The sequence below is a fragment of the Triticum dicoccoides genome, chromosome 2A, assembly GCF_002162155.2.
Source record: "Triticum dicoccoides isolate Atlit2015 ecotype Zavitan chromosome 2A, WEW_v2.0, whole genome shotgun sequence".
Lineage (NCBI taxonomy): Eukaryota > Viridiplantae > Streptophyta > Magnoliopsida > Poales > Poaceae > Triticum > Triticum dicoccoides.
In genome coordinates, this window is record NC_041382.1 from 228,025,871 (window position 1) to 228,042,813 (window position 16,943).

Genomic DNA, 16,943 nt, shown 5'->3' on the forward strand with positions numbered 1-16,943 from the left:
TGAATCCATCCAAGAAAACCAATTTTCTCTCCAATGGATCCTCTCATAGACCTCAATTCCATAGCCCGCCAACTGGATTTCTCGGTTGGCCATCATTTCAAAGGTGAGGTTCATAAGTTGTTCCAATGTACAGTGAGCCCTATATCTTCATCACATGGTTTCACCATGGTGATCTCCTTTGCAAGATTTGATTTCCATCTTAATATCATCAATGCCAGTTTGGTGTTATCGGCAATCACTGGTGGAGATCACAATTACTTTGAGGTCTATCACATCACTGGTAATGTTTATCGGTTCAAAGTTTGCTCTAAGGCAGTGGGTTTTTACCTGGTCCGGAAGATCTACTTCTCATGTGATCAATTTAAATGTTATTTCCACCTATGGAGTGGCAGTGGACCAAACTAGATATACGAGGAGAAGAAATGGTATAGTGAACAAGATGCGGAATGGATTATTGTCTCTTCTCGATGTAAAGGTACGCACAACCGCAATACTCCAGTTAGGCAAGTGTATCGTAGGATTGCTCAGCACTTATCACCAAATATATCTGCTAATGATCTACCACGATCAAGTGATTTTCCTGCCTCTGGTGCCAATGCTATTATTCCTAGATCTGACGCTCAATCGCATGATCGTGTTTCTCGCGAGGCTGGTACATCTCCAACTGAATCCATGCATAACGGATCGGCCGGTCCCAGGCCCATACTAATTTCAAATGCATGCCCCCCTACGGCTAGACCCACTGGGCCGCAGGTTCATGAGTCTATTACTCAGCCCAACAATTTGGAAGATAGAACGTCTCGGCCCAACTCTGGTGTCACATCGACACAATATCTGTTCTATTTTAAATGCCTTGGATATGCTCATTTGCGATATCAATGCAACAATAAAACCAGGTGCGGATCATGTTATGGTTATAACCACATTGTGAGATTTTGTTTTAACAAGAAAATCCAAAGTTATGCTTATCGGATCAAACAAACCCAGCCACCCCTGCCCGATATATACCAAACCCACCTAGTCTCCTCAACTTCTCCATATCGTCCACCACCCACTGCTACGCCTGCGAGCTCACCACCTCCCGAGATGGCCCGCTACCCCTGCAATCCACTCCCACACCTCCCTCCTGGCACCACCGTCATCCCACCTAGTCCGCTCATGCTCGTCGAGGCTATGTTGCCGGCGGCGGTGAACTCCCCATGGTCTGCGACGAATGAGCCATCGCGACGCTCATCCCCGAGGTCTCTGCAGAGGAATTCCATGGTGCCATCGCCCTCATCACCAACTACCTTGAAGGTTGGGGTTGGCACATCAACTACACTTCGCGATGTGGTATTGGAACTGCATTGATTCAGTTTACCACTGCATGTTCTAGAGATACTGCTATTAGTAGCCGTCCTTTCCAGATCGGTGACTCTATTTTGAGGATCAATAGGCAAGATCGAGGTCTGAACTATCATAGCATTACATTTACTCATGGTGTTTGGATCATGCTCATGAACTACCCATTGGAATGTTGGGATGTTGCTGTGATTAGCCGCACTGTTGCTCCATATGGAAGGTTTCTGATTTGGAATAAGGACCCTAGAGACAAAACCAGAGTTATTGTTAAGCTCAGAGTTATGAATGTCGATACTATTCCAATTAGTTTAGATGTGCTTCGCAACTTAGATGATGTGATTTATGGTGATTCATGGACATGCCCTACCTACATTCTATCACGTGAGCTCATTGGGCAGCAGGGAGGAGATGAAGATCCTCTCCCACCAGATGGTGGAAATCCTCACCCCTTGCCACATGTTCATGGTGGATTCTGGCATGATGAGGTACTTGGCAACATTCCTATGGACCATGTCGTCATAAACCCTCACAATGCTGGGCTTGGGGAACCCTATGAGGATGTGCATGCTCCCAATAATGCCAATGTTGATCTCAATGTTGAACTTCCAGGAAATGATGTCGATCTGAATACAAACAGTAGCTCTAAAACCCATGTTATTGCCGAGGAGACTGGACAAAATGTTATGACTGATGATCAGCATGTTGCCACTGATGGAGGAAGGTTATATGATACCATGGGACCGGATTTCATCCCTCTTGAGTCTGAGCAGCAACAACCTACTCCTGCTAGCCCCAGATTCTTGCCACACAATGCGGGTATGAATTACAATGACACCCCCTCTTCTAGCACACTTCAGCATGTTCACACATGCAACATCTCTATTGAGGGCATCACTGAGCACATTGCTGTGTTGCAAGATCTGGTGGGCAACTTGGTTACAAATGCTAGTGAGATTATTCCCAAACTTGGGGGTAGCAAGATCATCAATGCCAAGTGTAATGTTGTGGATGTGGTTGGAGATAATGGCACTAATAAATGATGCTATCTTCGGATACAAACTATCCATGAGGGACACCCAATACCATAACACACCAGTTCTGTCAGTATTGAGATCTCTAGACAGGAATTTGCCGAAGTTCAGAAGCCTGCAAATAAGAAGAAGAAAAGGCCCATTATTGATGAAGCTTTCTGCAGAAGGAGTGGCATAATTGCACTCATTTCCAAGGGTTTTAAGGACAAATCTGTTGTTGATGCTGCTAGCAAGGTGGATGATAGTCAGGTAAATGCTATGAACAATCAGCAGAGCAATAAGAAAATGAAGAAAGTTGTGACTATCAACCTGGGTCCCCAATTTGATGATGTGGTCAGAGATAAATGTGCACCTCCTCCACCTGAACTGCCAGTCAAAACCCTCCAAGCTATAGGCATTGGACCATGCAAGATGGCACCTCATGAAGTGTCATCTAAGGTTTTGAGCTATGATAACTTTGACGATTAGGATCTGCATTGCTTCTTGGGGCTTGGGTGGCTCCCCTATCTGCTATCCAGTTTGTTTTTCTATGATGTTTGTTTTATCTTCCATGTCATTTGGATGCCTGCGTGCATCTCAATACTATATTGTTTGTAATAATATGCTATTATGCTACCTTGGCCTACTTGAATGCCCAGTTTCCCTACTCTGCTTCCACATATCTGTTAACTCCTACATTGCCTGCCACTTTATTGTCCACTACAATTTCATACCTGCTATGAGGATTTGCATGAGAAACCACAAATCCCTGGTTTATAGTCCTGGCTATGGGCTATTATGCTATGCTAATCATAGGATAATATCATGCAAACAACATTTATTCAGATATGAATAGAAGCTGGAATATATTGAATTGGAATGTCAGAGGTATTAACTCTACTGCTAGATGGAATGATATTAGACAGAAAATTGATGAAAGTGCATGCAGCATCATAACTCTCTTGGAAACCAATAGAGAAAATTTTGATATGGCTTATATCAAGAATTTCTGCCCCAATAGGTTCAATCAGTATTGCTTCTCACCTTATAATGGTAGTTCTGGTAGGCTCATCACTATTTGGAATGGACAACTGTTCATAGGGAAAATTATATCTCAGAACTATTTCCACATTACCATTGAGTTTATATCTAACCTGGATAACAGCAGTTGGTTTTTGACAAATGTATATGGGCCAAACTCTGCTGAAGGTAAACTTGAATTTACAACATGGTTACAAAACCACAACATTTCTCACAGCAAATTATGGATGATATTGGGTGATTTCAATTTTATTAGAGGGCCTGACAATAGGAACAAACCAGGTGGTGACCCCACCAGCATGATGATATTTAATAATATCATTATTAATCTTGATCTTGTGGAGATACCATTAAAAGGAAGATCTTTTACATGGAGCAATAAACAAGACATACCACTACTGGAGAAGTTGGATTGGGTATTTACTAGTTCACATTGGACCAACACATACCCATGCACAATGGCTTTTCCTTTGGCAAAAATTACATCTGATCATGTTCCTATCAAAATTCAGATGTATAGCAATATCCCCAAAAGCAACATTTTCTGGTTTGAGGAATTCTGAACTGAGTTCAATGGTTTTATGGACATTATGAAAGACCACTGGTTAAAATCAACTCACTATGCTGACTCTACAAAAAAATTGAATGCTAAATTTAAAAGCCTAAGAAGAGGGCTGAAAAAATGGAGCAAGAAATTTTCCCAACTTAACAAAACCATTGAAGATTGTTGTTTTTATGTTAAACTTCTGGATGGATTGGAAAACCAGAGAGAACTTTCAACTGCAAAAAAGAACTTCAGGAAGATCTTAATCACTCACACAAACAAACTTTTGGAAGCCAAAAGATTATACTGGAGGATCAGAGCCAATATTATATGGGCCAACCTGGGAGATGAAACTACTAAAAAAATCATGCTATTGCCTCTCAGGTTTTCAGACATAACTACATTAACTATCTTCTTAGTGCTAATGGACAACAGGTCAATGATCATGATCAAAAAGCTGCTATCCTGTGGGCATCTTTCAAATAAAGGATTGGTACACAAGCAGAATGCATAAAATCTTTTGACATAGCACAACTGGCTATGGACAATCTACCTACTGATCTTGACAGACCATTTTCCACTGAGGAAGTTGATGATGTCATCAAGCAGATGCCTAAGGATAAGTCAGCTGGTCTAGATGGATACAATGGGCACTTCATGAGGAAATGCTGGCACATTATCAAACATTGTTTCTACAGGTTTATCAATGATTTCCATGAGGAAAATATATCATTACAGCCCATTAATACTACATATATCACTCTTATTCCTAAGACTCAAAACCCTGAATCCCCCAATGATTACAGACCTATCTCTTTCGTAATTATGCCCATTAAGATTCTCACAAAATTACTTGCTAATAGAGTGCAACCCATCATCCTATCCAGGGTCAGCAAGAACCAATATGGTTTTATTAAAACTAGGAATATCCAGGACTGCTTGGCCTGGAGTTTTGAATACATCCATATGTACTACAAATCTAAAAAAGAGATCATTATATTTAAAATTGACTTTGTGAAGGCTTTTGAAAAATGTGAGCTACAATGCCATTCTATTTATGATGAAACATCTTGGATTCAGTGATATGTGGATCAGGTGGGTTAACATGATTCTGACATCAGCTACCACCTCTGTTAATTTAAATGGGGTCCCTGGGAAAAACATTCACTGTAAATGTGGAGTAAGACAATGCGATCCTTTCTTCCCCTTACTATATGTCATGGTTGGAGAACTGATGCAAATTATGGTTAATGAGGCTTGGAGAGAGGGAATTCTCAAATTACCCATTGACACAAATAACACTGAATCCTACCCTATTATCTAGTATGCTGATGACACATTAATTGTTCTTCCAGCAGATGTAGATCAAATTAGAATCTTCACTGAAAATCCTAGAGAAATTATGAGCATTCACTGGACTTATAGTCAACTACAGCAAATCCTCAATTGTCCCTATAAACATTTTTTGATGAGAGACCACAAGACTTGGCGAACATTTTCATTTGCAGAAGGGAATCAATGCCCTTCACATATTTGAGACTTCCTATGGGATCTACCAGACCTAAAGTTATTGATTTAATGCCCATGGTATCTAGACTAGACACTATACTATCTGGTATTGCATCTATGATGACATACTCTGGTAGACCCACACACCTAAAGGCAATTGTTTCTGCATTGCCCATATTTGCTATGTGCTCTATTAGAGTACCTTTTACCATCCTAGATTATTTTGAGAAATCTGTCAGAAGTTTCCTATGGTATGGTAAAGATATCAACAAACATGGCAACTGTCTGGTCAAATGGGACAAGGTTTGTCTTCCAAAAAAGCAGGTGTATTAGGGGCGCTTGATCGCAGAATGCAAGACAAGGCTCTCCTTACTAAATTCCTCTACAAATTCTTCAATAAACAGGATATCCCATGGGTGAGGCTGATATGGAACAATTACTATACTAATGGAGAATTACTAAGTTTTCCTACCAGAGTGGGTTCTTTCTGGTGGAGGGATTGTTGTACTATCATGGAGAAATTCAAAGAAACGACTACCTGTACTGCTGGACAAGGTAATACAATCATGCTTTGGTCTGACCAATGGTGCTCCCAACCATTGACCTACATGATGGCCCAATTATTCTCATATGCTAAGAGTTCCAGTATCTCTCTAAAGGGAGGATAGTAATATTGATTATAATAGTTTTTATGAGATGTTTCACCTGCCAATGTCTAGTATTGCAGTTCAGCAAAGCATCCAATTAAGATGCTTAATTAATGATAGAGAGAACCAAGATCAACCTGATACTTAGAATTTCTATTGGGGTGGTGCTAAATACTCCAACAAAAGAATATATCTGGAGTACATTGGCAAACCTATGGATGCACCTAAGCCTTTCCAATGGATATGGAAATCATGCACTCTACCTAAGCAAAAATTCTTTTTCTGGTTACTCCTGCAGGACAGGCTTAACTCAAGAGATCTCCTAACCAGGAAGAGTTTCCACATCCAATCCACTTCATGTGTCTTATGTCATGATGAACCCAATGAACATTTGATGCATCTATTTTTCAGTTGTGATTTCAGTCAGAATTTCTAGATGAGCATTGGTTTCCAATGGAATACAGACTATGATCTACTTGAAATGTTGCTGGATGGCAGAAGGCACAACAATATTATGTGCTATAAGGAATGCTTGATTGCAGGTTGTTGGAGCTTATGGAAACATAGGAATGGTATCATATTTAACCATAAAGAAAAGAATATGGCATATTGTATAAGTTCTTTCAAAAAGCACTTTCGCATAATCATCAAGAAAGCAAAACCTAGCTTGAAGGAAGGAATGCAGAGCTGGCTAGACTACTTGTAGACTCTCCTTTCTTTCCATGATCTTTGTACAGTTGATGTAACATTATCCTTATTAATGAAAATCGGAGTTACAGTGGGGGTTTTTCCCCACTGTGTGTGCTAAAAAAATATAGTAATATATTCTAACTTTATGTTAACATCACCTTCTTTTATATTTTAGTTCTCCCATATCATGCAAAGCTATCATCTTCATATCCACAACGTAGTTTTACTTCTTGTTTCTAGTTGAAAGCAAACGTTCGGTTTACGTAGAGTCGTATCAGTGGCAGATAGGACTTGAGAGAATATTTATCTTACCTTTAGCTCCTTGTGGGTTCGACACTCCGTACTTATCACTTCCATCTTTTTAAATTGCTACGGTGATTCCTTGCACTTGAGGATTATCAGGCGCCAGAGACATCGACACCTCGACCCAGCCTTCCGTCCCCGCCTCCTCATCGGCGATGTCCGCCCACCGAAATGGCGTCGGGCGGGGGACCCAAGTCAGCCCGGGCGAGGGTGGCGGCACCCTGGCGAGCGCAACATCCCTGCCATGGCCACCGGCCAGCCTAACACCCGTGGGTGCGCTATGAGGCCTTGTCGCGCCAGTTGCCTCTCCACAGCATCCGTACAATTCAAAATTCAACCCCCCCTACAGCTTCTACTTCGACCTACTGCTTCGTATGTTTTGCCTATGATGATACCAAACATATATTACCTCTAGGCTGACACATACCACACTTCATCACTAACAAAAAGAATAATGTGCCTTCGATCTTGCAGGTCTATTAGTAGGGGTGTTTTTCGTCAGGGCGAAATTGCGCAAAGGTCTGTTAGCAGGGGTGTTTTTCCACAAGATCAACCTTTCGCTTGCTACACTTGTCCGCAAGAGGAGGATAACGTTGAGCATATTCTGGTGCAGTGTGTTTTCGCTCGCAAGGTTTGGAACTACTGTCTGGATGAGCTGAGTCTGAATGTGCACTGCACCACTACACATGATACTTTCATCGCTTGGTGGTTGCATGGGCCGAGAACCTTTAATAAGCAGAAAAGTGTGGTTTCAACTCATTTGTCATCACTACGGCTTGGTCGCTGTGGAAGCAAAGGAATCCACACATCTTCAATAGGGCTCACCAAATCTGAACATCGGTGTAGCTCAAGAACTAGATTTTTAGCCAGATCAATGACTAGAAAGATGCCAGTGTTGAAGTTGGAGGCCTTCATAGATTTGTGAGAGAGTAGTCTAGACTTTTGGCGGTGTGATGCAATTTTTTGCTTGAATGTTCGCAAAAATGCTAGACTTACGTAACAGCCAGGTCACCTTTTACGTAGGTTACATAAAGATCTTTACATGGATGTAGCAAAGCTTGAATGTTCGCATCCGATGTAAACCTGTTAATTAACTTTGCTCCCTCTCGAAAATAAATTTACAAACGGTCCCAACAAGTCAACATGCATGCATGCTTCTGTTGCATCGATTATCCTACCTAATTACTCTCTCTTTTTCGGTTTATAGGGCTTATCTTAAAATTTTACTTTTTCCACTTTATAAATCTCAATTTGGTTGTTTCTCATCACATCACATGTTCAGATTTCAATGTGCATTAAATCATTGCATGCAAATATTAAGAGAAAATTGACCAATGCATGTACCTTATGCATGCATGCACTGCAATTAATGCATTGATAAACACAATTTTTTGAGAAAAACAAGAACAATAATTTAGTGTTTTTGTAAACTATAAAGTATTTCACCACTCATCATCTACCTTGATTGTGAGATTTTTGAATTAAATCATATAAACAAGAAAGGAGGGATTAGTACTTTCTCTATAAACTAATATAAAAATATTTATAACACTAAAGTAGTGATCTAAATGCTCTTACATTAGTTTACGGAGGAGGTATCTGTCTTGATTTTGCTAGAAACCTTCGTCGCTGTTTGCGTCAGATGCCCTCGCGCCGACGCGCCATGGTCCATCTCCTTCCTGAGCTTGCTGACCCTGTCGATGACGGCCTCCACCGTGAAATCTACGGCGTCCCTGAGCGTCTCCAGCTTCGACCTCGGGTCTGCGTACACCAGCCTCGGTATCAGCCCGATCACCGTCTCCGTCATCCGCTCCACCACCACCGGAGGGATCTGCCGGAGCGTCTCCTCCACGCTGCTGGCGTTGCCGCTGCGCACGTCCTCCTCGGAAATGAACACGGAGTAGGTGTCGCGATCGTCGGGGAGGTGCCACTTGTACTGCCTATACGCGGAGTCTGGGTGGAAGAACACCGGCACGCAGCCGGCGAGGATGGCGTCGAATGCCGACCGCCGCGTGTACGTGTCGCCAGGCGGCTGCAGGCAGAAGCGCGCCCCTTGGAAGACGCGCATGAAGGTGCTGGGCACGAGGCAGTTCTTCTCGCTCTTGTGGCACTGCACCAGGTTGCAGAAGCTGGAGGCGCCGCACTCCCGGATGAGGTGGTGCCGGATGGAGTTGGGGTCTCCGGGCCGCTCGCCGCCGGCGAACGAGAAGAGGAAGTCCCGCTTCATGCCTTGCATCCGCTGCTGCCACTGGAGGACGTCCGCGTCTTTCGCCGGGTGGAAGTAGGTCGGGTACGGCACGGCGAAGTCGAAGTCCGTCCACGGCAGCTTCTCGACCAACAGCACCGTCATGTTCCACACCGCCGGCAAACGGAACAGCTTGTTGCCCCACTCCGAGTCGCTGTCCGTCTGCCGCTGATGGTCCCACGCCGTCCTCCCGGACATGACGAAGTGGTCGCGTCCGCCCATGGCGCGCCACTCGGGCCGCCGTGTCAGCCAGTCGACGAGCTCCACGGCCGCGGCGTCCTTGGCTGTGGCGTTGTTGGTCCACAGGTGCCGCACGACGTCAAACCCAGCGTAGTACGGCACGAAAACGGCGGCGGCGAGGGAGGAGTCGTTGGTGAGGCACTCGTACTGCCGGACGCGAGCGTGGAAGATGACATCGAGGCCGAAGTGGTCGGTGGCGTACCAGCCCTCGTCGGCGAACACGCCGTCCGCGTTGTCCAGGTGCGCGCCGAGGCCGCCGTTAACGAGGTACGGGCACATGTCCATCCACGGGTACCAGTGGCGGCAGTCGGCGAGGATGTCGGCGTTGAACCGCGGGGGCAGGTCGTGGACGTACAGGTACCGCCCCCGGCACGCGTCCTCCCCGGTGACGCCAACGTTACTGCTCCGGCGCACCTCGCCCCCTGCAGCGGAGGCGATCAGGAGCTTCTTGACCTGCTGCTCCTGGACGGAGGGAAAGCGCGGCTGGGAGCCGTCCTCACGGCCGGACGCGGGGGCGGCGGTGACGAGCGACGGGTGCGGCGTGCTGCCGGACGCCGCCCGGTGGCAGTGGATGATAAGTAGCCACGGCGTGGCCGACAGGACGGCGAGCAAGACGAGGCAAGGCAGCCAGCGGCCGCCGACGCCGTACGCGGACGTTGTCCTCTCCATGGTCATGCACCCGCGCGCGCTCGCTTGCTCGTGTCGCCGACTGAGGTGAGGTCGCGGGGAATCTCGAAAGGGAAATTCATTTATGTGCCGATGGCTGGCCCAGCTCACAGCTCACAGCTCAGACTAGAGAGTTGACATGAACCAAGTCAATAGACAAACCCCTTTTGCTAATGCTAATAAAAAAGAAGTCAATGGATCAATAAATCTAGGCGCGCGGAAGTGAAGGAACCGAGGGAACGTGCAGTCGTGCACAGGCATTTGTTCTCGATAAACGTCGTGCACAGGCACGTTGTATCTCTCTTCTCTTCTCTCCTCTTTAGTACATCGAAATAGGCAAATAACGAATCAACTTGTGATTGAATAGTTAGAAGGACACTGATATCTCAGCTCGCTAGAGTTTAAGTTCTAAACTTAACACTCGTGCTTACACTTTTTGAGATTTATTTTAGATTTTCCGGTGATGTGCATTTAGTGTGGGAAGACGTTCTCGTCGACTACGAAGACGTCTGTGGCAACTTTGTCAATCTCATGATGATTTGTCGGCTCTCTCGAAGGTGCTTATATGTGTAGGGCGTGCATGCGTGAGTTTATAGGTGTGAGTGTATTCAAGTGTATGTGAACGACTTTAATTGTATTGTGTTAAATAAAATATAAAAAATAGTAACTGGTGCTCGTGAGATATTAACCATTTCACAACAAACCACGAACTGGTCGCCGGATGACTAAGCCGAATCTTAAAGTCGAGTGTCGCCACGTCAACTTGAAGCAATAGTTCGCGGGTTTAGAGTCCTAGCACGAACGACCTCCGTCCCTAGGATCTTTTCCTTTCCACCATCACCCAATCAAGCCACTCATCTCCACTTCATCCCTCGCCTTCCACTCTTCCTCGTTGCCAGCCACTCATCTTGTGCGCGGCGATGGCGTGACTCCAGTGGAAATCTTCGCGGTAGCGCTGCACCACCTGCCGCTTGGGGTGGCTCCCGCCGGAGGTCGTGCGGAGGGGCACACGGCCACGCATCTCCTCTCTGGCGACCGCGGATGTGTTTCTCTCACCGGCGACTACGCTGATCCTCGTCCATGGCGCGCTCAAACCAGGGAACCTTCGTGCTCCTGTCGGGTACCACCGTGGTCGTCTCCAGCATCCTCTCCATCTCCTTCCATGCCTTTCCCACATCAATGAGGTACATACCTCGTTTGTGTTCAATTTTTTATTGTGCTAATTTGATTTGGGAGCAATTTGTTAGCATATTTGTAGTATGTGGGCTATGTAATTTTTTTAGAGCAATGAGTTATTGATCTAAATTTTCGTAGCAGATTTTGTTGCTTGATGTAATCTGTCTTTTTCACTTACCATTTTGCGTAGCTAGTTTAGGGGAGAGGAATGCACATTTGAAAAGGGGGCTGTTCCTTCCACCGATAAGCCACCGTTGCCACATCTGCCATGAACGAGGCCATAGAATTTCTACGCACGTTTTTTCTTATCCAACATGGCAGGCAAAGACCTGAAAATGATGCCGCCCCTACTGGTCTCTTTCGAAGGCCGAGCATAGAGTATGGGACAATAAGACACACCTCTAGCTAAGGTGAAATAGTAAATGGAGGGAAACCTTGTGCATGGCGAGTTACTTGGAACATTTAGTATCATGCAGTAAGAAGCGGTCAACTAGTTTCTTTCGTGGGATGAATACCGTGTGAGCATAGATGTAAGATTTGCACGAATAAGGAAAGGGGAGTACCACTTTCGGCTGTCAGTGTTGTGTCCTTCTTCTGTTTATTCGACGATCTTCTTGTCGTTCGCTGGAAACAATATGTTGTGGAGGACGGTGGAGCCTTGGGAGAACCCATGGCCAAGTTTTTGAGTGTGGTGCGGCGACCGTCTGCCGACGGCGGGGAAGAAGATCTAAGGCGGCGAACGACGGCGTAGAAGGAACAACTCCGGTGTGGTGGACGGTTGCGAAAGTGGAGCGGCAGTGGTGATCGCAGGACGACGTGGTCGAAGTGGTTCAGGTACGGCGCCGTTGGCAACATGGAGGGAGCTCTGCCTCGACTTCACCTGCTAAGTCCTTGAGGGCGGTTGCGGTAGCGGTGGACGACGACGTCGGGGTACCGGCTCCAGCCTGATAGAGGAGGGCGGTGGTGGATCGGGTGCGATGGGGTGGAGGATGGAGGAGGCTGTGGTTTCGCGGCTGGTGGGGAGGGTGTTTTGGCGCCCACGGAGTATGAATGGGGAAATGGAGGGAGGGGGAGCTAAAGGGGAACCTTGTTTCGGTTTGGGACGTGCTTGTTTGAAATTTGGGGAAAGTTACAAATTTTGCCCCCATCTAAAATTTCGAACATATTGCGGGTCAGGGTTAGGAAGGTAATCTCACATGTCCCAAATAGTGCGCGGGAGCGATTTCGGCCGAGCGCAAGGGTGTTTAGGCGCCCATGGTGTATGAATGATTTTCGGAGGCAGATGATTGGCATCTTGGTGATGTTACAAACATACCCAGATTAGACCTTTAGACCTTGGTGTAACACCCCGAGAATCTTGCTACACTAATCTCTCCCTAATGGTGGCCACGTCATCGTGATTACTATGCAAGTTGCCACTTGTTTGAAAATCAAATTCAAATTCAAAATTAAATTAGTGGTGAAATTATTATTTCTTCAAATGGTACAACAAAAATGTTGGTAATTTCCCATAAAAACCCTAAGTAATTATCATGTTGAAAACAACCTCATTTCAATTACCAAAATGCCCCTAGGAATTAAATATAGTGGATCAACATCAAATTTAATTAACCTTTCAATTTCAAAAAATATATTTGAAGCCTGCCAAATGCTCTAGAACTTTTTGTGCAGCACCACATTTTTGTGCATGAATTATGTGCCAAGTTTTGTATTAAACAAAACTGGTATAGTAGCTCAAAATAATACAAAACTGTGAAGAAATATATTAAAGCAGAAGATAAAGGAAAAGAAAAAATGACCTATTGTGCTACTAGGCCCAAGTAGCACAGTATGTGGCCCAATCCACCCCAGCCCACATAAACCCCTTCTCCCTACCTTTCTATTCATCGCGCCTCCGTGGATGCAGTGAGCGCGTCCATGGTCAGAGATCGCCACGCGGCGCGCATATAGGCTCCCCGACTCACTACTTGACGCCCTCGGACGCCCCTTTGCCAACCCTAATCCCCATTCCTCGCTCCCCTTGCGCCGTTCCCTTCTTATCGAAGCCAACCCGATTGTTTTTGGACCAAAGAAGCCCACAGAGTATCGGAGTTGGGCCAGAAGATTCCCGAGTCATCCACAAGGGTGGAGAGCACCCCCACCCCCCTAGGGCGCGCCCTCCGACCTTGTGGTTGACTCGTGGACCTACTGACTTGTTCTCGACGCCAACACTTATATATCCCCAAACCTCCAGAACAGAACCTAGATCGGGAGTTCCGCCGCCGCAAGCCTCTGTAGCCACCAAAAACCAATCGGGAACCTGTTCTGGCACCCTGTCGGAGGGGGAAATCATCACCGGTGGCCATCTTCATCATCCTGGCGCTCTCTGTGACGAGGAGGGAGTAGTTCACCCTCGGGGCTGAGGGTATGTACTAGTAGCTATGGGTTTGATCTCTCTCTCTCTCTCTCTCTCTCGTGTTCTTGATTTGGCGCGATCTTGATGTACCGCGAGCTTTGCTATTATAGTTGGATCTTATGATGTTTCTCCCCCTCTACCTTCTTGTAATAGATTGAGTTTTCCCTTTGAAGTTATCTTATTAGATTGAGTCTTTAAGGATTTGAGAACACTTGATGTATGTCTTGCTTGTGCTTTTCTGTGGTGACAATGGGATATTCACGTGATCTACTTGATGTATATTTTGGTGATCAACTTGTGGGTTCTGTGACCTTGTGAACTTATGCATAGGGGTTGGCACACGTTTTCATCTTCTCTCTGGTAGAAACTTTGGGGTACTCTTTGAAGTTCTTTGTGTTGGTTTGAGTAGATGAATGTGAGATTGTGTGATGCATATCTTATAATCAAGCCCGCGGATACTTGTGGTGACGTTGGAGTATCTAGGTGACATTAGGGTTTTGCTTGATGTCTATCTTAAGGTGTTATTTTAGTACGAACTCCAGGGCTGTTTGTGACACCTATAGTAATAGCCCAATAGATCGACCAGAAAGAATAACTTTGAGGTGGTTTCGTACCCTACAATAATCTCTTCGTTTTTCTCTGCTATTAATGACTTTGGAGTGACTCTTTGTTGCATGTTGAGGGATTTTCATATGATCTAATTATGTTATCATTGTTGAGAGAACTTGCACTACTGAAAGTATGAACCCTAGGCCTTGTTTTGAAGCATTGCAATACCGTTTTCGCTCACTTTTACTACTTGCTACCTTGCTGTTTTTATATTTTTCAGATTACAAAAACCTATATCTACCATCCTTATTGCACTTGTATCACTATCTCTTCGCCGAACTAGTGCAACTGTATAATTTACCATTGTATTGGGTGTGTTGGGGACACAAGAGACTCTTTGTTATTTGGTTGCAGGGTTGTTTGAGAGAGACCATCTTCATCCTATGCCTCCCACAGATTGATAAACCTTAGGTCATCCACTTGAGGGAAATTTGCTACTGTCCTACAAAACTCTGCACTTGGAGGCCCAACAACGTCTACAAGGATAAAGTTGCGTAGTAGACATCAAGCTCTTTTCTAGCGCCGTTGCCGGGGAGGTTAGTGTTTGAAGGTATATCTTTAGATCTTGAAATTGAATCTTTTAGTTGCTTGTTTTATCACTAGTTTAGTCTATAAAATAAAACTACAAAAAATGGAATTGAGGTTGCCTCATATGCTTCATCTTTTTAATGTCTTTCGTGAAATAAGGATTTCGATAATTGTGCCATAGTTTTAGAAGAAGAATGCATTAAAATGTTTGGTAATAAATCTTTCAGTGATGAGCATGATTACAATGTTGTTAGTATTAATTCCTTGAATATCCATGATGCTAATGATATGCAAAGCCATAAGCTTGGGGAAGCTATGTTTGATGAAGATGATATTTTTTCTCCCCCAAGTTTTGATGAGAAAATTTATTATGATGAGAGCATGCCTCCCATTTATGATGATTATAGTGATGAAAGTGGATTTGGAGAGGTCATGACTTTATTTAGTGAAGAATCCACTTGTAACACCCACGATGCGGCTATATCTTGTTGGGGAACGTAGTAATTTCAAACAATTTCCTACGCACACGCAAGATCATGATGATGCATAGCAACGAGAGGGGAGAGTGTGATCTACGTACCCTTGTAGACCGACAGCGGAAGCGTTAGCACAACGTGGTTGATGTAGTCGTACGTCTTCACGGCCTGACCGATCAAGCACCGAAACTACGGCACCTCCGAGTTCTAGCACACGTTCAGCTCGATGACGATCCCCGGACTTCGATCCAGCAAAGTGTCGGGGAAGAGTTCCGTCAGCACGACGGCGTGGTGACGATCTTGATGTTCTACCGTCGCAAGGCTTCGCCTAAGCACCGCTACAATATTATCGAGGATTATGGTGGAAGGGGGCACCGCACACGGCTAAGAATATGATCACGTGGATCAACTTGTGTCTAGGGGTGCTCCCTGCCCCCGTATATAAAGGAGCAAGGGGAGGTGCGGCCGGCCAGGAGGAGGGCGCGCCAGGAGGAGTCCTACTCCCACCGGGAGTAGGATTCCCCCCTTTCCTAGTTGGAATAGGATTCGGGAGGGGGAAAGAGGAGAGAGAGAAGGAAGGGGGGCGCCCCCCTCTCCTTGTCCTATTCGGACTAGGGGGGAGGGGCGCGCGGCCCAGCCCTGGCCACCTCTCCTCTCTTCCACTAAATCCCACTAAGGCCCATATACCTCCCGGGGGGTTCCGGTAACCTCCCGGTACTCCGGTAAAATCCCGGTTTCACCCGGAACACTTCCGATATCCAAATATAGGCTTCCAATATATCAATATTTATGTCTCGACCATTTCGAGATTCCTCGTCATGTCCGTGATCACATCCGGGACTCCGAACAAACTTTGGTACATCAAAATGCATAAACTCATAATATAATTGTCATCGAAACCTTAAGCATGCGGACCCTATGGGTTCGAGAACAATGTAGACATGACCAAGACACGTCTCCGGTCAATAACCAATAGCGGAACCTGGATGCTCATATTGGCTCCTACATATTTTACGAAGATCTTTATCGGTCAGACCGCATAACAACATACGTTGTTCCCTTTGTCATCGGTATGTTACTTGCCCGAGATTCGATCGTCGGTATCTCAATACCTAGTTCAATCTCGTTACCGGCAAGTCTCTTTACTCGTTTTGTAATACATCATCTTGCAACTAACTCATTAGTTGTAATGCTTGCAAGGCTTATGTGATGTGCATCACCGAGAGGGCCCAGAGATACCTCTCCGACACTCGGAGTGACAAATCCTAATCTTGAAATAAGCCAACCCAACATTTACCTTTGGAAACACCTGTAGTGCTCCTTTATAATCACCCAGTTACATTGTGACGTTTGATAGCACACAAAGTGTTCCTCCGGTAAACGGGAGTTGCATAATCTCATAGTCATAGGAACATGTATAAGTCATGAAGAAAGCAATAGCAACATACTAAACGATCGGGTGCTAAGCTAATGGAATGGGTCATGTCAATCACATCATTCTCCTAATGATGTGATCCCATTAA

General features: G+C 45.2%; 1 protein-coding gene across 1 annotated transcript; it reads right to left on the reverse strand.

The window, feature by feature from the left end:
• Nucleotides 1–1,718: 1,718 nt before the first annotated feature.
• LOC119359309 (xyloglucan galactosyltransferase KATAMARI1 homolog) lies at nt 1,719–10,239 on the reverse strand. Its single transcript, XM_037625572.1, has 2 exons — nt 8,707–10,239; nt 1,719–1,964 (listed from the first exon to the last, which is right to left on the reverse strand). The coding sequence occupies exons 1-2, from the start codon at nt 10,237–10,239 to the stop codon at nt 1,719–1,721; spliced, it is 1,779 nt and encodes a 592-aa protein (XP_037481469.1).
• Between the last annotated feature and the right edge of the window lie 6,704 nt (nt 10,240–16,943).